Below are 23,259 nucleotides of genomic sequence, written 5' to 3' on the forward strand. Positions count from 1 at the left end.
CGGCTTGGTGTGGTGGAAAGAAAGCTGGACGGGAGTCAGGAAGACCTGTGTTTGAATCCTACATCAAACTTACCAGCTGTGAGGTTCTGGGCGAGTCATTTAAGATCTCTAGGCTCCAGTTTCCTCATCAGTAAAATGGGAGAGGGGAGGTGATTCAGTGACCTGTAAGATCCCTTCAGTCAGTCATTCAGTCAGTCAGCAAGCAATTATTAAGTACGTACTATTTGCTAAGCATTATGCTAAGTGCTAGTGAAACAAAGAAAGGCAGAAAAAAGACCCTGCTCTCAAGGAGCTAACTGTCTCATAGGATCTGTCCCCTGCAACTGTCAATCTCTAATCCTGACTGTGGACATGACTGGGACATAAGGCTGGATGATGTGACTCAAAGACTTCTCTGCTGTGAGGAATTCCATTCTATTTGAAGTATGAATCACAATAAGGCCTGCACTAATTGTATTCTCTAGGTCACTCATTCCTAGGCAGGATTTTTTCCTTTAATTCTCCAGGTCAGCATTTCCCATCTAGTGTCCCATGGAATTCTGATGTTTTGCTCAACAGACTCAACAAATAAGTACTATATGTGAGGCCTTGTATTTTGTTATGAGTGGTACAAGAAGTAGCTTGGTGGTGCAGTGGATAGGGCAAAATTGGAGTTTAAATTCAGCCTCAGGCATTTAGTATTTGTGTGACCTTGGAGAGGTCATTTAACCTCTGCCTGCCCCAATGTGTAAAATAGGAATAACACATAATACCCCCCTCAGACAGTTGTTGTAAGAATGAAATGAAATAATATTTGTAAAACATCTAGAACAGTGCTTGGCAAATAGTAAGTGCTTAATGAATGCTTTTTGTTTGTTTTTTACCTCCTAAGGTGGTTGTGAGGGTAAAATCAAATCATATTTTTAAAACACTGTGTAAACCCTAAAGCACCCTAAAATGCCATTGTTATTATTATTATTATTATTTTACAATTCAGGACCTGCTTTCAAAATATTTACATAGTAAAGGGGGACAATGGGGAAAGAACACTAATATCTATAATAAAAAAGAGACAGTGAGGTAAGTACAAAAGAGAGGTCCTGGAAAGTGCTATTTACTTGGAGTGGGAGGGAGGTGCCAGGGTGGGTTTCAGCCGATCAAGCATTTACTAATGGAGGAACAGTCAGATTGGAGAGGGCCTCAAATGTAGGGTTAGGAAGTTTATGTACTCTCGTAGACAATGGGAAGCTACTGAAGACTTTAGGCTAGAGGAGTAATTACATATACACATTTAGAAGATTACTCAGGTAGTATGTTCAAGATGGACTGAAGGAAACAGAGGCTAAGGCAAAGAAAACAATTAGGTAGCTGGTACCATAGTCCAGGGCAGCTAGGTGGCGCCATAGTGCATAGAGTGCTAGGTCTGGAGTTCAGAAGACTCATCTTGCTGAGTTCAAATCTAGCCTTAGACACCTACTAGCTGTGTGACCCTAGGCAAATTACTTTATTTCTGTTTGCCTCAGTTTCCTCAACTGTAAAGCAGGAATAATAGCAGCACCTATCTCGAAGGCTTATTGTAAGGCTCAAATAAGATGTATTTGTTTTAAAAAACAAGTGATTAGCATGGTGCTTGGCACATAGCAGGCACTATACAAATGCTGATTCCTTTCCATTCCCTTCTCCTCCCATGACTCTAACATGTTCTGTCAGGAAATTCTGCTATTAGCCTGGATCATCTCCAGTCATCCTGATCTATATCTAGCTACTGGACCCAGAAGGCTCTGGAGGAGAAAGTGCTGGTGACTTTGCACAGCTCTCCCCCACTTAAGCCAATTCATTTGCAAGTCATGGCATCATCACCTTGATGTCTTGGTCCTCTTCGAGAACAAAGGACAAACTACAGCCACAACACCACAATCTACTATTAGCAATTTTCTTCCCTCTTAATGTTAAATATCAAATTGTGTGTTTGTGTTTGTGTGTGTGTGTGTGAAAAAATGACTGTACTTGACAATCCACATGAAAAACAGGCTTCATTTACTCTAATGGCTGGCTCAAAGGTCATTTGCATAAGGCTTTCTCATTGGCGGAGATCTGTCACTCAATGCTGTGTACTTTTATGAGGGGCAGAGCTGGTGAGAGCTTGAGAGAGGGGAGATTTTCTGTGTGGTCTTCTGGCTTCCAGCTTCAAGAGAGTAAACACCTGATTCTGGACTCTCTTCAGGTCCCTGAAGGAAGAGAAAGATTTTTGGGAAGAAGTCAATACGTAGAGGAACTGGTGACCTTAATCATATTCTTAGCCTGCTATACTAGAGACTTCAGGGAATTTTCCCATGGGTGAGATCTGAGACTCCCTCTTGGCTGAGCTGAGTTATTGTACTCCCAATGGAAAGCATCATTTACTCTGTGCATCATCTAATATATAGTCTCCTATTGATACTTTCTCTGATGTCAGTTTTGCTGTTGACTGGGATAAATGAGTTTGTTTGCTCTTTACTACATGTGTTAATTGTGGCATTTAGAAAAGAGTCAAGCCTTGGTGGATATACAGCTTGGGGCACTCTTTCCCCATTAAGGGATAGCGATCAGGAGCACAGCTTGAACTTTTAAATTATTTCTCCTGCACTAGCAGTATTTAAGAGAGCAGATAGATATAATTCTAGCCCAGTTCCCCCTCTCTTTAAAGAGAGCAGAGTAGAATCATGGTGATCCGAACCTCCTGCTTCTCCTCCTGGCAGGAATCAAAGTCTCCTTTGGAGAAGGGTAAGGGGAGGAGATTCTAAAGGAGATTCTAAAATCTATTCATACCTCCCTTGCAGCCAAAATTCCCAGTGTAGCAAGCTGGGGATAAGGACATGATTGATTGAGGTCACCAGGTCCTCTACGTAACAGTTTCTTCCCGGAGTCTTTCTCTCCTATCTGGGAGCTGAAGAGAATCCAGAATCATGTATCTTCTCTCTCTGTCTCTGTGTCTCTGACTCTGTCTCTCTGTCTGTCTGAATCTCTCTCTCCCCTTCCCTCCCTCTCTCTCTGTCTCTGTCTCTCTCTGTGTCTCTATGTCTCTCTCTTTCTCTCTCTCAGTTAGAAGCCAAGATCTCTTCTCTTTCAAACTCTTATAACTCCATCCCTCACAAAGATATGGAGCAGTGAATGATAAATCTCAACCAATGAGGAAAGTCTTATGTAAATATCCTTTCAGCTAGTTGTTACACCTCTATTTTGCTCCAAAAATTCCTTCCCTCATCTCCTGGGGTCTTTCAGCAACCTAGTCTCTTCATCCTGGGATTTATGGGTCAATTCATATATTTTAAGCACCAAAGTGAACCATAGCCAAATGAGTTTGAGAAACACTGATCAGGACTGGTCTGAGAACCTCTATCAAGAATCACAAAGAGGTTGTTTTAATCTTATTTTTATTGATAACTTGCATTTTTTATATCTCCATCATTTCTAAAAATACTCAGAAAGCCATCTCTTTATAGCCAAGATTTAAAAAGAAAAAGAAAAGCTGCTCAGCAAAACTAACCAAGACATAAATCATATTTATCAGTATATGTAATATTCTACTCCCATAGTCCCTCACTTCTGCAGAGGGAGAACGTTTCGATTTTCTCAACTCTTCTCCAGGGCCAAGTTTGGTCATTATAATTACATAGTTAAGTTTCATTTTGTTTTTGTTCTAGGGGAAAAAAATTAATGAACTTTGAGCAAGATCCTGAATTGTCACTGTTCTGATCACCAGCCAATCACTGCCTAGCAAGGATTCCCCTAACCAATATTGTTCCTGCTGAAAACTGTGCCCCTTCCCGTAAGAGGGGAGAGAGGAGGGAAGGGGGAAGGGAAGAAGCATTTATTAGGCACCTACTATGTGCCAGGCACTATGCTAAGTACTTTAAAAATATTATTCATCTGATCCTCACAACAACCCTTCCAGGTAGGTGCTATTATTGCCTCCATTTTACAGTTGAGGAAACTGAGCTAGACAGAGGTTAAGTGACTTGCCCAAGGTCATACAGCTAAAGAAAGCATCTGAGGTTAGATATGAATTCAGGTCCTCCTAACTCCAGGCCCAGCACTCTATCCACTGTACCACCTAGCTACCAAAAGTGAACCATGGGAGGGGGAGTTTGTATGTGAAAAGTGGAGACTGGACTGAGAAGAATGAAGAAATAATGGAGCAATTTCAGACAGCTAAGTGATGCTGTAGATAGAGTACCAGGCATAAAGTCAGGAAGACTCATCTGCCTGAGTTCAAATCTGGCTTCAAACACTTTCTAGCTGTGTGACCCTGGGGGAGTCACTTAGACCTGTCTGCTTCAGTTTCCTCATCTGGAAAATGAGCTGGAGAAGGAAACGGCAAACCACTCCAGTATCTTTGCCAGGAAAACCCCAAATGGGGTTAGTAAGAGTTGGACATGACTGAAATGACTGAACAACAACTAAAGAGAGCTTAGCTGGGGAGAGAGGGGATCCTTGCCACGCTCTTCACATTCCAACACACAAGCAGCCCTGGTCCAGGCAGTGAAGGGCAAGCCCCGACCAATGGAAAAGTGGAAGATGAGTGATATTCTCTGAAGGATATGGCTCTGGGCCTTCTTGAGGTTCCAGCTCCTTATCTTCAGGCCAGCCAGGGGACTCTCGCTTTCTGTCCAAGCATTTTCTCCTTTTGCACCTTCCTTAACCTCACAGGAGGCCTGTTCACCAAGTCACAGAAGATCATTTCATGTGATTTAGAGCTGAAAAGGCCTTTAGACGCCATCCAATCCCATCCCCTCATTTTAGAGACCAGAAAATTGACACTCCTTTGGGTTAAGTGAGTTGACCAAGTTCAGAGGGTAGCAATGTCAGGATTGGAACTCAGATCCACTGATAGCAAGTCCACTGCTCTTTCCACTATTCCAGTCCACTTCTCTCTATTAAACTTCCCTGATCTTTAAATACCAATCAAGACCCCAAATTCTCTGAGCTTCCTGACCCCTCAGCCTACTTGGCTCCCTGGGATCAGAGATCAAGAATGCTCAGTTTGGGATCTGAGAACCTGGGCTTGAATCCCAGCTGTCTCATTTACTTGCCTGATCTTAGGTAAGTTACTTAAACTCTTGGCCTCAGCTCCCTAGTGTTGTCCTATGAGAGAAGTAGGCAGCTAAGTGCTAAGGTCTCTTGAGGCTCTGAATCTATGATCCTGCTATGCCCACAAGAGGCCATGTGGTGTGCAGAGAGCTGGCCTCAGAGTCAGGAAAACCTGGGGTCATATCCCACCCCTGACACTTTCTGGCTATGGGACCATGGGCCAGTGACTTAATCTCTTAATCTTCTAGGTAATTCTTTAAGACTGTAAATCACAGAAAAGTTGCTGATTTGCATTGATAGATTGGAATTTCCTCTCTGGAAGAAGTTTCTTATAATAATTAAATCACAGGTCAAGTAATAAAAAATGGTATATACCATCTCCAGACCCTAATTACCTTTTCTTTTCTTCCTGTCTCTGTCACTCTCTCTAGCATTTTGGTCTCACTTATTTTCCTTCTCACCTTTATCTCTACATATTTCAGAACCTAAGAGGGTGTTTTCCAGGATTTATTCACAAGGGACCAGAGAATATATAGATTTAGAAACAACAGGCTACAGAAAGACTATTACGAGTATGTAAACAGAAGAACTCCCTAGTGTCAGGCTGAGTGACCTTTAAGTCTTCTGCTCTTGTTCAGTTGTGCCTGACTCCTTGTGACCCCTTTTGGGGTTTTCTTGGCAAAGGTATTGGGGTGGTTTGCCATTTCTTCCTCCAGCTCATTTTACAGATGAGGAAACTGAGACGAACAGGGTTAAGTGACTTGTGTCTAAGGCTAGATTTGAACTCAAGTCTTCCTGTCTCCAGGTCTAGCGCTCCATCTAGCTGCCACCTAGCTACCCCTTTAATCTTCTCATGTACCCTTAACTGAAGTTATCCAGGCCTATGCTAGGCTCATCCCAATTCCCCTGGGTAGCCAAATCTATCAGCCTCCCAAAGAATGAGAATGTCATTCATTCCCAGCATACATATCCCCACTAGGATTTTCCTGTCTGGGTTCTCTGGACCCAGTTCATTGGGCCATTCTACAATGCCCAGCTCACTATTAGTCAGTCATAAAGCCCTCTGATGGCCTGCCAAGGCATTTCTGTTACTTACTAATGTGTTAGCTAACTCACTCTACCCAAATTTTGGCAGTCGTATAGATAAGACCTTCAATGAAATCACAGTTTCAGTTGCTATCCCTAAAAAAGGACTTGTCTTCACATAAAGTTTTTCCCAGTCAATTCAAAGATAACGATTGGCTTTGATTCACAAACCACCTCCAAATCTCACAACAGGTACCCTCCCCCTTTACACCCTGCTTCCCTACCTGACCATCTTCTCCTCCGCTCCTTGCCCTCCTTTCTTCTGTGGCTGCTTTCTATCCGAGTTTGCACTGACTCCTGCTCCCCAATTTTTTCCCCTTTTCTCTGGGTCTGTCTCATGCAGTCCCCCTGGTCTTTCACCTTGGTGGGACATGACAGGGCTCATCTCTTCCCGAAGCCCGGCCATTTTCTTTTGGAAGGAGCCTCTGGTCTGTGGTGATTCTGCTACAGCCCCAAGACAGGCCAAGGTCTGCCTGAAGAGCAGGAAGGGAGGATGCCAGGAATCCCTGCTCCAGGCAGACCACTGGCGCTCTGCTCACACAGCATTCTTCTGCTGTGAGGTTCTGGAAAATTAGAGTCAGACTCAGGGGTCCTAACTTCAAATCCCTACTCTAATCCCAACTAGCTATGTAACTGTGTAACTCTGGGTGAGTCACTTCATTTTCCCAGCCTCAGTTTCCTCATCTTTAAAATGAGGGGATTTAGACTAGATCCCTATGGATCCATAGGTCCATTCATCAAGCTCAAGCTTAAGTCCTGACTCCTTCCTAAGGGCTAAAGCCCTCTCTGATTACCCTAGCCCACAAATATCCTCCTCTCCCCTCAACTCTTACAGGTCTGTGCCCCTCATTTGGAAGTTAGTATATGCTGTTTTATAGTTATTTAAATGTTCATGTGTTCTCCTCATCCCCTAACAAGCCTGTAAGGCCCCCAAGGATAAGATCCAGATCCATTTCTTCTCTGCCTCCCTTCCAACCCCAGAGTGGGGGCAGCTGAGACTTGGGTTGGACACTCTGGCTTATTTGTTTACTCATCGATTGGTTCCATTGAATAAATCACCAAGTGGATAACTGGCTTCAGATTACTGAATACTGAAATAAGCTGGGACACAGATTTTTAATTTATCCAATCATTCCATTGACTGGATTTTTCTAAAATATATTTTATAGAATCTTAGAATCTTATAGCTGGAAGAACCCTTAGAGACCAATTAGTCCAACCTCCTTCTTTTACAGATGGAGAAACTGAGGCTCAAATAGTAGAAATGACTTTTTCAAAGACGTAACATTTTAAAATATACCCTCTACATTGAATAGCATGCCAGAAGGTAACGACTGGTTGACTAACTGGGGACCAAAGAGTGGAGAGGGATACAAGGACTTACCCACTGGGAAAGAGACTTCTGTGGTGGGAGAGAGGGAGCAATATTCCAGCCCATATACTCAACCCGTATATAATACTTAAGTCATATTTCTGGACTCTGCCAGATCTTAACGAGACCCCCCACTCTCTTTGTTTCAGTATTGGTACCACAAAGAAAGGAATTGGACCAACGTACTCTTCAAAAGCTGCCAGGACAGGACTTCGCATCTGTGACCTCCTTTCAGACTTTGATGAATTTTCTGCAAGGTATGGGCAGAAACTTCAACCTTTCATTTGCTTCTAAAGGAGACAGAAAATGGAGAATGTTTGTCCCTAAGTATACCCCAAAGCCAGGAGACAGGAGAAAGAATGGACACACAGGGTTAGCAGTTACCCTCCTCTGGTCAGCTTGTCTAAGAGCCAGGCTATGGGGAGCTCAAAGGTTGCTGCTCCTCAGTATGTCTGGGCACGTCTGGAATTCCACCTGAGAAAAGATTGAATTGTCTGCTGTTTTATAGGTTCAAAAACCTGGCCTATCAGTACCAGTCAATGTTTCCTACTTTGGAAGTGGATACAGAAGGACAGCTGAAAAAACTCAAGGTACAGATGCTGTGCTTGGGCTGTTGAAAGGGGACAACAAAATGGGATGCAGAATTCCATTCAAATTGAAAAGACCTAATCCAGTGCTTCTTAGCCTGGGACCTGTGAACTTGTTTTTAAAATATTATGATAACTATATTTCAATATAATTGGTTTCTTTTGTAATCCTGTGTATTTTATTTTATGCATTTAAAACAATGTTCTGAAAAAGCGTTCATAGGCTTCACCAGACTGCCAAAGGGGTCCATAACACACACACACACACACACACACACACACACACACACACAAACAGTTAAGAACTCCTGGTCTAGTCCAATCTCCTCATTTTACAGGTATGGAAACTGAGCCCAGAAAGTAGAAGTGACTTAACCAAAGCCACATGCTGTGCTATAAGAAATGATGAGTTCAATGATCTCAAAGTGATCTCAGTGATGGAAAGATTTGCACGAAATAACAAAGAGTGAAATGAGCAGAACCAGAACACTGTATACAGTAACAGCAATATTGTTTTAAGAGCAAACAGGCTGGATTTAGTATCAGAAGACCCGATCGAGAGACTGACTCAATATTACTCATGTAACCTTGAATACTCTCTCTCTTACCCGTTGGCCTCTATTTCCTGGTCTCTAAAAATAAGAGTTTTGAATTAGGTGGTCTCTCTAAGTCCAGTTCTAATCCTAGAATCCTAAGAAGGCAGAGAAGTAAACATGGTAACACATATGCCAATGGCTCTCTCCTAATAAAGTCTAGAGTCAGGGTTTCTCTATGTTTCTGTTGGAAGAAAGTATTGTTGAGTTTTGAAGGGCATAGCTGTATTGTAGGAGTGAGAGAGTCGGGGTGGGAGGAGAGAACCTTTTTTTTTTTTTTTTGGTGAGGCAATTGGGGTTAAGTGACTTGCCCAGAGTTATACAGCTAGTATCTAGTGTCTGAGGCTGGATTTGAACTCAGGTCCTACTGACTCCAAGGCCAGAGCTCTATCCACTATGCCACCTAGCTGCCCCCGAGAGAACCTTTTCCTCTAAGTTGCTCATCATCTCCATTTCTACTGGTACCGGCAGGTTTTTGCTGAAAGAATCAGACCCATGGTACGAGATGGAGTATATTTTATATATGAAGCTCTCCATGGGCCCCCAAAGAAGATTCTTGTGGAAGGTGCCAACGCAGCCCTCCTTGATATTGACTTTGGTAAGTTAAGAATCCAGTGGAACCAGCTCAGGCCCAAAGTAATACTTAAGTGACTGGCATGATTTAGAGAGTGCTAGGCTAGAGACAGGGATAGGTTTTGATAAACAGAGGGTGAGATCACATTCAGGCATGCACAGGTGGATGCTGATTTTACAAGATCATGGACAGGTAAAGTTGAACCCATTTCTTTGATCTGCAGCTCAGAGGTGATGGTGGGGGAGCCCTAGAGCTGAGTAATGCTCTATGAAGGTTTTCATGGGGGTGGAGGATCTCAGGACAGAAGTTCCTATAGGAACAGAAGAGGATTGGCCTGAAGAATACTTGGCTTCGATTTAGCACTTTTAACTCTCTAATCTGTCAGTAAATCACCTACCCCCCCCCATGACTGAGCATTTTCTTTGCATCTCTCTAATGCACTGGTAGTTAAATCTTGTGTGTTATGCCCAGAATATCCTCTGTCACCCTTTTCTATGCTTTAAAGGCCAGATCAAAATACCATTTTGTCCACAAAATTTTCCTTGATTTCCCCAGTCATCTATAACCCCTCAGACCTCACATCGCTGTTGGTTTTGTAATTACCTAACACACTTTTCATGTATTGCTATGTTTACCTCCAGTTGTCTTTTACTTAGCTATGTTGTTGTTCAGTCCTTCAGTTGTGTCTGACTCTTCGTAACCCCATGGACCATAGCACAACAGACCCTTTTATCCTTCACTATCTCCCGAAGTCTGTCCAAGCTCATGATTGCTGTTTCCATGACACTATCTATCCATCTCATCGTCTGCCATCCCCTGTCCTTTTGCTTTCAATCTTTCCCAGTATCAGAGTCTTTTTCAATGAGTCCTGTCTTCTCATTATGTGGTCAAAGTATTTAAGCTTCAGCTTCAGTATTTGATCTTCCAGTGAATAGCCTGAACTAATTTTTTTAAGTACTGACTGATTTGATCTCCCTACTGTCCAAGGGACTCTCAAAAGTCTTCTTCAACACCACATTTTGAAAGCATTGATCCTGAGGTCCTCAAATTTCCTTCTAGTCCAACTCTCACAACCAAATACTACTGGAAAAACCATAGCTTTGAGCATATGGACCTTTGTCGGCAAGGTGATGTCTCTGCTTTTTAGTATGCTGTCCAGATTTGTCATAGCTTTCCTCCCAAGGAGTAAGCGTCTTTTAATTTCGTGAGGAGAACAGGGGCATGTCAAATATCATTGGTTGAAATCTCCTGTCTCTTCCAGGTACTTACCCCTTCGTGACCTCATCTAACTGCACCGTGGGGGGAGTGTGCACAGGGTTGGGGATCCCGCCACAGAATGTGGGAGAGGTATTTGGCGTGGTTAAGGCCTATACCACCCGCGTGGGAATTGGTGCCTTTCCAACTGAACAAATCAATGTAAGTCTGCCATTTCAACCATCTAGCTTATCTTACTGAGGGTCTACTGAGTACTATGAGATCATAATATGTAGAGCTGGATGAAAGGGACCTTAGAGATCATTTAGTCCTACTAGGTGGTACAGTGGACAGAATGCTGGGCCTAGAGTCAGGAAGACCTGAGTTCAAATCCGGCCTCAGACACTTATTAGCTGTGTCACCCTGGGTGAGTCACTTAACCCTGTTTGCCTCAGTTTCCTCATCTGTAAATGAACTAGAGAAGGAAATGACAAACCACTCCAGTATCTTTGCCAAGAAAATCTCAAATGAGGTCACAAAGAGTCAGACGCAACTGAACAACAACAACAACAACAGCATTCTATAGATGAAGAAACGGAGACCCAGAGATGTTTCCTTTAATCAGACAAGTAGTAAGCAGAGAAGCCAGTACTGATTAGATATCAGTTCCTCTCAGCAGGTCTCAGTTTTCACATCTATAAAGTGGAATCTTGCCTCCCTGAAACAGGGCTGTTTTAAGGACCCAAGAGAAAAGGAGAATGAATGTGCTTTGTAAAATGGAAGTTCTCCATAAACAGAAGAGACTTCTTGAGTTATGCACGTTATTGTTCTACAGAAGAAGTCTAAGACACAGTCCTAGCCCCCAAAAACCTGATGACTGACTTGACTTTCATGTCCCAAACAAGATCAAAATGAGAAGAAAGTAAAACAGACTACAAAGAGCCCAGGACGTAGTCAGGAGACCCAAGCCCCCATCAAGCATCTGCTACTTGTCCAAACAGTCCTAGGAAAGACTCACTCAGTCTCTCAGGATCTCTTTTTCTTCAGTGGTAAAATAAGGGAATCGGGCTAGATGATCTCCAAGGTCCCTTCCAGGCCAAACGTTCTTTGATTCTAAATCCATGGGGCTGAACTGAGACAAAAACCAGAAGCCCTTGCCTATGCACGGTGGACAAGTCTTTGAGTTAAAGCTTCCAACGTCCGTGAGGCGGTGGACAGAACACTGAGCCTGGAGTCAGGACAGACCTGAGTTCATATTGAGCCTCAAGCACTTACTAGTTGTGTGACCCTGGGCAAGTCACATAACCTCTGTTTCCCTCAGTTTCCTCATTTGTAAAATGGGGATGATAATAGCACTACTTCCCAAGTTGGTTTTGAGTTTAAAATGAGATAATATCTGTAAAGTGATTAGCACAGTCCACAGCACATAATTTGCTGTTGTTCAGTTGCATCCGATTCTTCGTGACCCCTTTGGGCGTTTTCTTGGTAAAGATACTGGTTTGCCATTTTCTTCTGCAGCTCAATTTACAGATGAGGAAACTGAGGCAAGCTGGGTTAAGTGACTTGCCCCGGGTCCCAGAGCCAGTAAATGTCTGAGACCAGATTTGAACTCGGGAAAAGGAATCTTCCTAAGGTCTGGTCTGGCACTGTATCCACTGCACCACCTAGCTGCCCTCTACATGGTGTAGGATATTGTATAAGCATCAGGGTGGGAAGCATTCTAATGCAGTGGAAGGGATCCAGAGTCTGCAAATTACCAGCTGTGCAAGACTTGTAGATGAGTCATTTCCTCTTAACCTCTGTTTCTTCCTCTATAAAATGAAGGTACTAACAGTTGTACCATCTACTTCCCAGTGCAATAGTGAAGAAAATTTTAAAGAGCCACAGAAATGTCAGCTATTGTAATTAGGATGGATTCCAGTTAAGAGGACCCTGTCAGATTCCCAGGGGACTCTGACCAGTCCCACATCTGGGAGAGGGAAGAAGGGTAGCAACACCCCAGGTGTTTTACCCAACCATTCATCGGGGAGTCTGGGGGGAGAATACATCATCCCTGCCATCAGGGACCTCATAGTTGTGAAACATACTCATAAATGTAAAAGAGTAAATAGGACAAGAAAAGGGATAATTATGGTACTGTGGGAAGAATTCAGGCTTGGAAGGAAACCCCCAGCTCTGCCACTAACTTGTTTGTGAACTTGGTCCTGGCTCTTAAAATTATAGAATCTCAGAGCTGGAAGGGACCCAACCCATATCTCAGCAAGAATCCCTTCTATGACATCCCAGACAAGTGGCCCTCCAGCTTCTACTGCAGAAGCTTTGGTGATGCCAAACTCAGCACCTTGCCAGGCACTCACTCTGGTTCACCCGGACACCTCCAATTGTTTAAAGTTTTTCTTTTCTATCAAGCTGAAATAGACCTCTGTGTTTCAGAAGTATATACTTCTGCCCTCTGGGGGCAAACAGAACAAATGAAATTCCCCTCGGCGTATTATTTTAAGATTACTATCAGGTTCTCCCTAAGTCTTTTCTTCTTTAAGCTAAATATACACAGTTCCTGAAACCAATCTGAACTTGGCATGGTATTGAGTGTAGCAGTTCCCCTCTGTGTGGGCACTGGAGTAAATAACCTTGAAAATTCTTCTTTGTACTGGTATTCAAGAGTTCTGTGAATTAAGTATTAAATTTAAGGGGCTCCCACTCTGAAGCCGGAAAGTAAAGAGATAACAGTGTGATGGAATAGTCAAGGATGTCTTCATGCACAAAGTGGGAATTGAGCTGGCTCTTGAAGGATGAGCATTTTAGCTGGGCAGAGAGGAAAGAACGAGGCATAAATCAGCATCATTAAATATCCTTTCTCTTTGTGCAGGAAATTGGAGACCTGTTACAGAACCGAGGCCATGAGTGGGGAGTGACCACAGGCAGAAAGCGGCGCTGTGGCTGGTTAGACCTTATGATTCTGAGATACGCACACATGATCAATGGATTTACTGCGTAAGCGATCATTCCTCTGATAAGCCTCTGGTCTTTGTTCAGTACTGTACTAGGCCACACTGGGAAGAAGACTGGGAAAAAACAACCCTGGGCAGCTACTAGGGAATTTCACAGTCTGAGGTATAGGGAAGCCAGTTAGTCAACGAGCACCTACCATTTGCCAGGCACTCTGCTATGGGCCAAGGATACAAAAAAAGGAGCTCACATTTTAATGGGAAAGTCAACATGCAAAGAATTGCAAATATAAGACATACACATATGTGTGTATATACATATACATACATAGATATATAGATATATATCATAGATAGACATATACACATCCATATACTTAATGAAAATGGAAGTTACTCTCAGAGGGAAGACACTAGCAGCTGGACGGACCAGGGAAGGCCTCTCAGAAGGTAGCATCCCAGTTGAGCCTTGAAAGAAGCCAGAAAAGCCAGGAGGGAGATTATTCCAGGTGTGGGGGACAGACAGGGAAAAGGCTCAGTCGGGAGATGGAATCTCTTGTGCAAGGAACAAGCAAGTAGGCCAGTATAGCTGGATTGCAGTGTATGGTGGCGATTCAAGTGTAAGAACACTAGAAAGATAGGAAGAGGCAGATTATGAAGGGGTTTAAAGGACAAACAGAGGATTTTCTGTTTCTATGATCTTGGAGGTCATAGGCAACCAGGAGAAAAAACAAGACTCACAACCATGAAACAGTGAAGAAGTCAAAACAATATCAGTGAGGCAGGAATTTAGGTTTATTCAATTTTGCAAAAACAGCGAACACTCAGTTAGAGAGCTGGGAGGTGCAGTGGTTACAGCATTGGGCCTGGAGTCAGAAAGACCTGAGTTCAAATTTAGCCTCAGACACTTCCGAGCTGTGTGACTGGGCAAGTCACTTATAACCTCTGTCTGCCTCAATTTCCTCAACTATAGAAATGGGGATAATAATAGCACCTGCCTTGCAGGGTTGTTGTGAGGATCAAATGAGATAATATTTGTAAAGTACTTAGTATATATTAAGTGCTTAATAAATGCTGGTTTCCCCTGGAAAGACTTGTATGGTCTGATACTGAGTGAAGTGAGCAGAACCAAGAGAACATCGTACACAATAACAGCCACGTTGTGCAATGACTAATATTGATAAACTTAACCCTTCCCAGCAATACAAAGATCTAAGACATCTCCAAAGGCCTCGTGATGGAAAATGCTACCCACATCCAAAGAAAGAACTAGGGAACTTGAATTGCTATTTTTTTTCTCTTCTGCTGAGTTTTGCTTCCTCTTTCTGGTGGTTCCTCCTATAGGTTCTAATTTTTACTTACAACATCATTAATGTGAAAATATGTTTAATAGGAATGTATATGTATAGCCTATATCAGATTGTGCACCATCTTGGGGAGGGTGGTGGGGAGGAAGGGGGAGAAAAATTTTAAACTCAAAAGTATATGGAAGTGATTGTTGATACATCAAAATAAATTAATAAAAAATTTTAAAAAAATAAAATAAATAAATGCTGGTTTCCCCCTCCTTCCCTCGAATATAGATTACTTAAGACTCACTTTAAATTCAGAGCCTGAGTCATACACAAATTCTAATTAATACAAACTAATTCTTAGCCTAAGTCAAACATAATTAGAGAGATTAATCTGAGGCCAAAAAAAAAACCAACCCTGTGATGTATTACAAAGTCAGATGTAACTTGTTCTCTTTTTGAAATTGTCCATTGTTCTATTTGTGTCCCAACTCATATCCATGGGAGCAAATAAATGAGAGGTGATTATTACCTTTGGAAAAATGTAATAATAATCACCCTGTATGTCTATTAACACGTTAAGGTTTACAAAATACTTTCCACACCTGAGAGGTAGCTAGTTCTTGTATTATTACAATTATTCCCATTTTAGAGACAGTGAAATTGAGCCTTGGAGAAGAAAAGTAACTTGCCCAAGGTTACACATTTCACAAGTAGTCGAGGTGGGGAGTCTTCTGACCCCTGGGTGCAGTGCTCTTTCCAGTACATTGTGCTCCCTCACAGGATAATTATCCGAGGATAATATTCTTCGGGTGGAAAGATGAGCGCTAGGATTAGGTTCACTTCTTTGATTTGTTCAGCCATCTCCAACAGCCTTCTCAAACAGCGTTCTATAGAATGCTGTTCATTCCTGTGAATAGGACTGGGCAAAGAATGTTAACATTTTCAACATTAGCACTATATTCCCCTCTAAAGGGTCAAATGTTAATTATATCATAGATATTTATAATTTTGTTACAGGTATGAAATATTTATATTATAATTATATTGCATGTGAAAATTGGATTTATTGTATTAGTAGTATATATATAAAAATACCTAAAGTGGAAGTTTTTAAGCATTAAAATTTGAATAATTTCCTACATTTTGCTCTGTAATTTCTCTAAATCCTCTTTTACCCAGAATATCCAAATCCCCATTCTCCTGCATGAGCCTGTATAGATTTCAACCTCCTAATTTTCAATGACCAATTGAGTTTGGGAAACATTCTATAAATTTTACTGAGTTACTTTCTGTGAACAACACAGTGCTAGGCACGATGGAGGAGACACATTGTTCCTGACCCCCAGGTGGTGGTCATTGCCCAGCTAGGAAAACAATATTTACAGAGGTGAAAAATGAATTTGTAAAACAAGACAATGGAAGAGGAGTCCTTTTCTGAGCCTCATTTTCCTAATTTGTAAAATGGGATTCCTTAAAGACCTACTCTAAGAGTTGTGGGGAAATTGCTTTGTCAACTTTAAAGCATCATATGAGCTATTAATATTGTAATATTTGGTTATATACCGTTTTCTGAAATATTTTGGTTTTGAATAGGCTGGCATTAACCAAACTGGATATCCTGGATGCCCTAGATGAGATTAAAGTTGGTGTTTCATACAAACTGAATGGAAAAAGAATTCCGTACTTTCCAGGTAAGTTAGAATATACCAAGGTTGTGTTCCTAGTCAGCTGTCCTTCCTAAATGATGTGCATCACCTCTCCTGTGGGCTTTGTCGGAATTTGGGGCAGAGTTTGGGGCAGACCTTCATTAAAGGTTCTTTAGAAAGGCATCTTTTCCATTCCTTTAACATGAGGATTTTGATTATTATGGTCTGATTATGAGCCACTGAGACACAACAGGGCAATGACACGTTGCCATGCAAAATAATAAATAGGACTACGATGAGATGGATCTGCCTACACCCACAGTGCAGTCATTTAGGCAACAGAACATGGAAGAAAGTATACTGGCCCAGGAATCAGGGGACCAGAGTTCAAAGTTTCACTGTGCAATTTCCTCTCTGTGACCTCTGATAAGTCATTTCACGTCTATGAGATTGTTTTCTCTTCTGTAAATCATAATATTTGCTTGCTAGGAAGATTAAATAACATGGCATGTGTAAAATGTTTGGTAAACCATGGAATCAGTTTTAGGAGGGACAGTACCAAATTAGAGATTTCTGGAGAGGATATCTAGGACAAGGGATCGTCCTACCAGAAGCTCAGTCAAAGGAACTGGGGCTCTTTAGCCTGGAAGAGAGAAGACTCAGGGTGGACACGATTGCTATCTTAGTACATGAAAGGTTGTTATGGAGAAGAGAGACTAAACTTGTTTTGCCCCAGAGGGCAGAACTTGTAAGACATTTGCAGCCAGGCAGATTTGGGCTCAATATGAAGGAGTGCATAGCAATTAAAGCTGTCCAAAAGTGGAATGGACTGCTAGGGAGTTGGTGGATTCCATGTCACTAAGTCTTTCCAGGGAAGCAGGACAACCATTTGTCAGGGCTGTTGCCAAGGAGATTATTGTTCAGGTAAGGATGTGCCAATATGTGTCAAGAGAAAGGACTTGTACCCAGGCCTTCCTGACCCTGAGTACCTACTATACCATTCTGCTTCTTACTGTGATTATTATCAGCTAGAAATAGAACAGAAGAAGTCTGGGACTGAGTGGCAAGAGACCTAGGTTCTATTTCTAACTCTTTCTGCTTTCTAGTTGTGTAACAGTGGATAGTTCTTTTCAGGTTTCTGAGTCTCAGAAACCTCTGATGAAGAGAAAGGATCATACATGGCTGCTCTCTCCCTCTCATTCATTCATTCATCAGTCATTCATTAAACATTTGTAAGCACCTGCTGAAATTGCAATGGGTACTGAAAGAAATATGCATGTGAATGCCCTTTGGAAAGTAAAGGACTGTTATAAATAATTGCATACAGTAAGGAGCTTTTCTGTGGATAACTTAAAATCTTTTGATTTTACCAAAATGGACAGGTTCCATACTTTTTTTTTTTTAAGGCATACAACTGTCCTTGGTTTAAAGAAAAAGAAGCAAGATAGTACAAATAGCGGAAGGCTCCCTGAACTGGGAGACAAGAGAGTCCCATCCTACTCTGCTACTAACTTACTGTATGACCTTGGACAAGTCATTTCCTGCCCCTGAGCCTCAGTTTCCCTCTCTGTACGATGAAGAGGTTATACTAAATGATCTCTAAAATCCCTCCTGGCTATGACATACTGAGTCTGTATTTTACCATGATGCTACTTCTTTCCCATTGCCCTATTTTTGCTTTATGCCCTCTTACACACTACACCTTCTACCTAGCTTTCTCCAGCTAGCTGATCACCCTTTGCTGCTGTGCTCAGAGCAGGCTGTATTTAGAGAGTGAAAGCCCTAGGCTGTCCCTCCCCCCAGTCCCACCTCCAGCCTCATCTGTGTTCTGGTTCATTGTCGGAGCCCACTGGCTCTGTAACCTGAGTTGCCTTGAGCTTTTGAGTGGATGGACACTACCTGGGCCTCATGGGAAACAGAAGTGTCAGCCTGGTTATTATCTTTAACTCCCATTGCCCCTTGGAGGAATGAAGAAGCAGTGAAAGGGGGTGACTAAAGATGATACCAGAATACATGAACACTGATCACAACTGCTCTATGACTGGGTAGTTAAGTCCCACAAAATTGACTAAGCCCATAGACATTGAGTGACCTGCCCAGAGTCACACAGCTATTATCAAAGGTGAGATTTAAACTAAGGGTTGCCTTCCTCTCCATCTACTAGGCCATCCTCTACACTGTATAAAAATGATACCACAATAACACCTTATGTTTCTAAAGCATTTTAGGGTTCACACATTTTCTTTATAACAGTCCTGGGTAACAGCAGGCTGCATAGCTATTACAATCCACATTTAACAAATAAATTGAGACCCAGAGAAGTCAGATGAATTGTTCATGGTCACACAACCACTATTAAATAATACTTCATATTTATATAGCACTTAAGGGTTTATAAAGTGCTTTCCTCACAGCATTCCTGTAAGGTAGATAACACACATATCATTTGACAGATGAGGAAATTGAAGCCGGAACAGAGCGGCAGGGCTCAGAACCCTGTGACTCCCTCCTCCACTCAGCGAGAGAATAAACAGGGCAGGCTTGCAGCCAGGTAACCCTGGAACACAACACCAAAATAAAGGATCACATGATAAGTACAGTGGAGTAGTGATCCTAAAGGTTGTTTGAATATTGTTTCTGGGAATCTATCAGTACAGTCCTTGAGGTCTCCAGAAGGAGACAGGCCAAGTGGGGGATAGGATCAAAATTTACAGAGCCAAAATCATCTTCCTTATTCATTTACCTGGCCATCATCACAATAACAACTCAGCAGACATACACACAGAGCTTTGTCTGTCTCTCTACTCAAAAACTGTCCATGGTTCTCTATTGCTCACTTTAAAATTAAAGCTTGTTTGTGGGGCATCCAAGATCCTCCACAATCTGAGGCCATGTTCACTTCCAGCCTTCTCTCATATTCTTCTCCAGAGTTTATGCTCCGGCACCATTCACTGACCCCTGAACATGACTTGTATGTTCCACCAATGTGTCTTTATCCTGTCTTTGCCTTCCACTATTATATTCCTAGCTCTCTTCTAAAGCATAGCTCAAATGCCAACTCTTCTTTGAAGCCTTCCCTTTCCTCCTCTTCCCCATAACCGGATTTTTCTGAAACCACCCCCCCCCCGTCAGACCACACACACACACACACACACACAATTTTAGCCTGGTACCATCATGCACAGTTCACTATTATTCAATTGCTATTTCCTAATGAATCTCCACAATTTTTTTAATCATTCCCCTATTGATGGGGATCCCCCTAACAATCCAATTCTTTGCCACTACAAAAAGAGATGCTAAAATACTTTTGTACATATAGGTCCTTTCCTTTTTTTCTTTGATCTTTTTGGGATACAGACCTAGTAGTGGTACTACTAGAATATACATTGGTTCTAAAGGGGATTTGTGTGTATCTTGTTACATAGCAAGTTCCCTGTCTCTGGAGTTATACAAGGAGGGACTGAATAATCTCACTATGAGAGGGGATGTGGAAGGGACTCCTTCATTGGGTGGGAAGTTTGCCCTTTGATTCTGTGACTACGAGATGCTATGAATCCATGTGTTTTCCCCTAGCTAATCAGGAAATACTTCAGAAGGTGGAAGTGGAGTATGAAACCATGCCTGGATGGAAAACAGATACAACTGGGGCCAGAAAATGGGAAGACCTCCCTCCCAAGGCTCAGAATTACATCCGGTTTGTGGAGAATCACATTGGCGTAGCAGGTGGGTTGTTTTTTTTGTTTTTTTTTTTTAATTTTTAGGCAGTTGGGGTTAAGTGACTTGCCCAGGGTCACACAGCTAGTAAGTATCAAGTTTTTGGTCTGAGGTCAGATTTGAACTTAGGTCTTCCTGACTTCAGGGCCGGTGCTCTGTCCACTGTGCCACCTAGCTGCCCCAGCAGGGGGTTTTTATTGGGTCATTTCAGTCATTTCCAACTCTTCCTAATCCCATTTTGGGGTTTTCTTGGCAAACATACTAGAGTGGTTTGCCAGTTCCTTCTCACTTTACAGTTAAAGGAACTGGGCAAACAGGGTTAAGTGACTTTCCCAGGGTCACACAGTCAGTAAGTGTCTGAGCCCAGATTTGAACTCAGGAAGATGAGTCTTTCTGATTCTCCACAGCATCACTTAGCTGCCCTGCACTACTTGTCTGGTTGGGACACACCCACCAGGTCTGTCCTGGACACTAGGCACACTCAGATCTCCTCAAGTGCTGATCAATGTTGTGATTAGAATGGGCTGGGATGATGTGACAGACAATGATGGAATGTAAAAATCTGAAATGTAAGCTTTATGGGGTTTTTTGAAAAAGAAACAGAGGTTTGGAAAGAGCCGTGGTCTGGATATCAGCAGGTGTGGAGTCTACTCCTCTTTGTGCCACTGATTTTCTGTGTGATCTGGAGCAAGCTGTTTTAACGTCCAAGTCTCATTTTCCTTATATAAAATAGAAAGATAAAATAAAAGGGATAATAATATCTACACTATCTACTTCACGGCTTATTGTGAAGCTCAGGTGAGATCTTGCTTGTGAAAGTATAAAGCACTGAAAGAATGCCATCATTAACCATTTGTTGTTCAGTCATTTCACTTGAGTCCAACTCTTTGTGACCCCATTTGGGGTTTTCTTGACAAAGATACTGGAGTGGTTTGTCATTTCCTTCTTCAATTCATTTTAGAAAAGAGGAAACTGAGGCAAACAGGGTTCAGTGACTCGCCCAGGGTCACACAGCTAGTAAGTGTCTGAGACTGGATTTGAACTCAGGTCCTCATGACTCCAGGCCTGGCACTCTATCTACTGCACCACCTAGCCACATCATTAACCATAGTGGTATGTAAAAGGGAACAATTAATTTCAACTTGAAAGGCAACAGTAAAAAGACACTGATCCTAGAAACAGAATGCCCAAGTTTGAGCCCTGGAGCCCACGTTTAGTATCTGCGTGACTAGATAAATGACTTCAGTTTTCCGAGTCATCTCTCAGTTTCCTCATCTGTTAAGAGTCAATCAAACAAACATGTGTTGTGTCTGCTATGAGTGAGCTTCTGTGCAAGGGTGCTGGGGACCCTAAAGCAAAATAGACCTTATCTTTAAGGTCTTCTATTTTGTCAGAGGGACACAAGACAAGTAAACATAAATTATATACCAAATAATACAAAGCAATTTCAGGAGGGAAAAAGTTTAGCAACTAGGGGGAGGGGTGAGAAAATCAGGAAGATAAGACTTCATGAAAGAGATGATGCCAGAACTGTGTCTTGAAGGAAGCTAGGGATTCTTAAGACAGAAGGGAAGAGTGAGCTCATTCTAGACAAAGACCTGTGCAAATGTACAGAGGTGGGTGATACAAGGTCATGTACAAGGAACAGGAGGACAGTTTGTCTAGAATGAAGATGAGTAATATAAAATGAGACTAGAAAAACCCTGGCTGATGATTTTGTATTTTATCCTAGCAGTAATAGTGAGACATTGAAGGTTTGTTTGTTTTTTTAGTAAAAGGATGACATGGTCAGATCAATGCTTTAGGAATATCGCTTTGGCAGGTGTGTGGAATATAGACTGAAGAAAGAAAAGACATGAGGCAGGGAGGTCAATTAGGAAGCTATCACAGCAGTCCAGGCAAGAAATTATGCACTTCAGCTAAGGCAGAGGTTGTATAAATAGAAAGAAGGGGAAATGTGGAGGTAGAATTGACAAGATTTGGCAATTGATTGTACATGGAGGTCAAGGACAAGAGTCATGGGTGATGACTCAAGGATTGAGAATCTGGATATGATAACCCCTGGCATTATCTACCTCCCCTGGTTGTTAGGAGGAAAACACTTTATAAAGTTCTAGAGAAGTCATCATTTTCATTATGATAATTATTATTACTATTATTGTTATTATTATTTCAAATCTTGATTTGTTTTATGATGTAAAAAATCTTTTACAACAGAGAGGAGATTAGAGGGAGGACTGATCAAAATGTTCTGAATAGGCTAACTTCACTGTCCAGATTCATCAGGAAATAACAAGTGAATAATAATGAACAATAGTGTTGGGCATGATGGTACTGGGCCAAAGGTTAAGATAGGTCACAGTTAACGAGCACTGTAGCTTACCAATAACTTTCTTCACATCTCAGTAAGGAAGGCAGGACAAGTATCATTGTTCCCATTTCAAAGAGGAGGAAACTGAGGCTAAGAGAGGGGAAGTAACTTGCTCAAGGTCATAAAGCTAATAAATACCAGATCCAGGACTCGGAGTAAGCAATGACTTGATAATTCACAGCATCTCAATTGGAAAGGCCTTTGGGAAGCAAGGCGGCACAATGGAATGAATGCTGAATCTGCAGCCAGAGGACCCCTTGTAGAGCCCTGAATCTACCTTTCCTCATTGTAACCAGTCTGTTCTTGGCTCTTGATGCAGACATTGCTGCCAGCTGCTGCTCTACCAGGGGATGCTGTTAGGATGCCAATGAAAAATCTGAATCCTGTGACCAAGAATGAGAGAGTGCAGGGGGGAGGCTTAAGCTGAAAATTCTCTTCCTCCACCCTCCTCTGTTCCTCTTCCTCCCGCTCCAACCTCCCCTCTTCCCACTCTAGCAATTTCTTCTCAGGATTGTTTGGCCTTAGAGCCAAGATAGGGGAGCGTAGGCAACAACTCAACTGAGCTCTTCCAACCTTCCCCTCCAAACAACTTTAATACGATTCCTCAAATCGAATTCTGGAGTGGCAGAGCCAACAAAAGGTCAAGGTGAGACATTTTTCCAGCCCAAGACAACTCAGGAGGTCACCACGGTTGGCCCAAAGTACAACACAGGCAGAGGCGACACTACCACCACAAAACCAGGAACAAGCCTTAGAGGTGACTACAACGGTGGCAGCAGCAGCTTCAGGAGCTTTAAGCCCATGGATAGTAAGGAGGTGGGACAATT

At 42.3% G+C, this 23,259-nt stretch overlaps 1 protein-coding gene across 1 annotated transcript in view; it reads left to right on the forward strand.

The window, feature by feature from the left end:
• The window catches only part of ADSSL1 (adenylosuccinate synthase like 1), an 87,133-nt gene that overhangs the window by 58,870 nt on the left and 5,004 nt on the right, over window positions 1-23,259 (forward strand). Inside the window, exons 6-12 of the mRNA XM_027849273.1 lie at window positions 7,657-7,764; window positions 8,016-8,097; window positions 9,159-9,285; window positions 10,523-10,677; window positions 13,325-13,449; window positions 16,292-16,389; window positions 19,921-20,070. Coding sequence (XP_027705074.1) covers window positions 7,657-7,764; window positions 8,016-8,097; window positions 9,159-9,285; window positions 10,523-10,677; window positions 13,325-13,449; window positions 16,292-16,389; window positions 19,921-20,070 — 845 coding nt within the window. The remainder of the gene's footprint in view (window positions 1-7,656; window positions 7,765-8,015; window positions 8,098-9,158; window positions 9,286-10,522; window positions 10,678-13,324; window positions 13,450-16,291; window positions 16,390-19,920; window positions 20,071-23,259) is intronic.

The sequence above is a fragment of the Vombatus ursinus genome, unplaced genomic scaffold (assembly GCF_900497805.2).
Source record: "Vombatus ursinus unplaced genomic scaffold, bare-nosed wombat genome assembly UNPS02007284.1, whole genome shotgun sequence".
Classification (NCBI taxonomy): Eukaryota; Metazoa; Chordata; class Mammalia; order Diprotodontia; family Vombatidae; genus Vombatus; species Vombatus ursinus.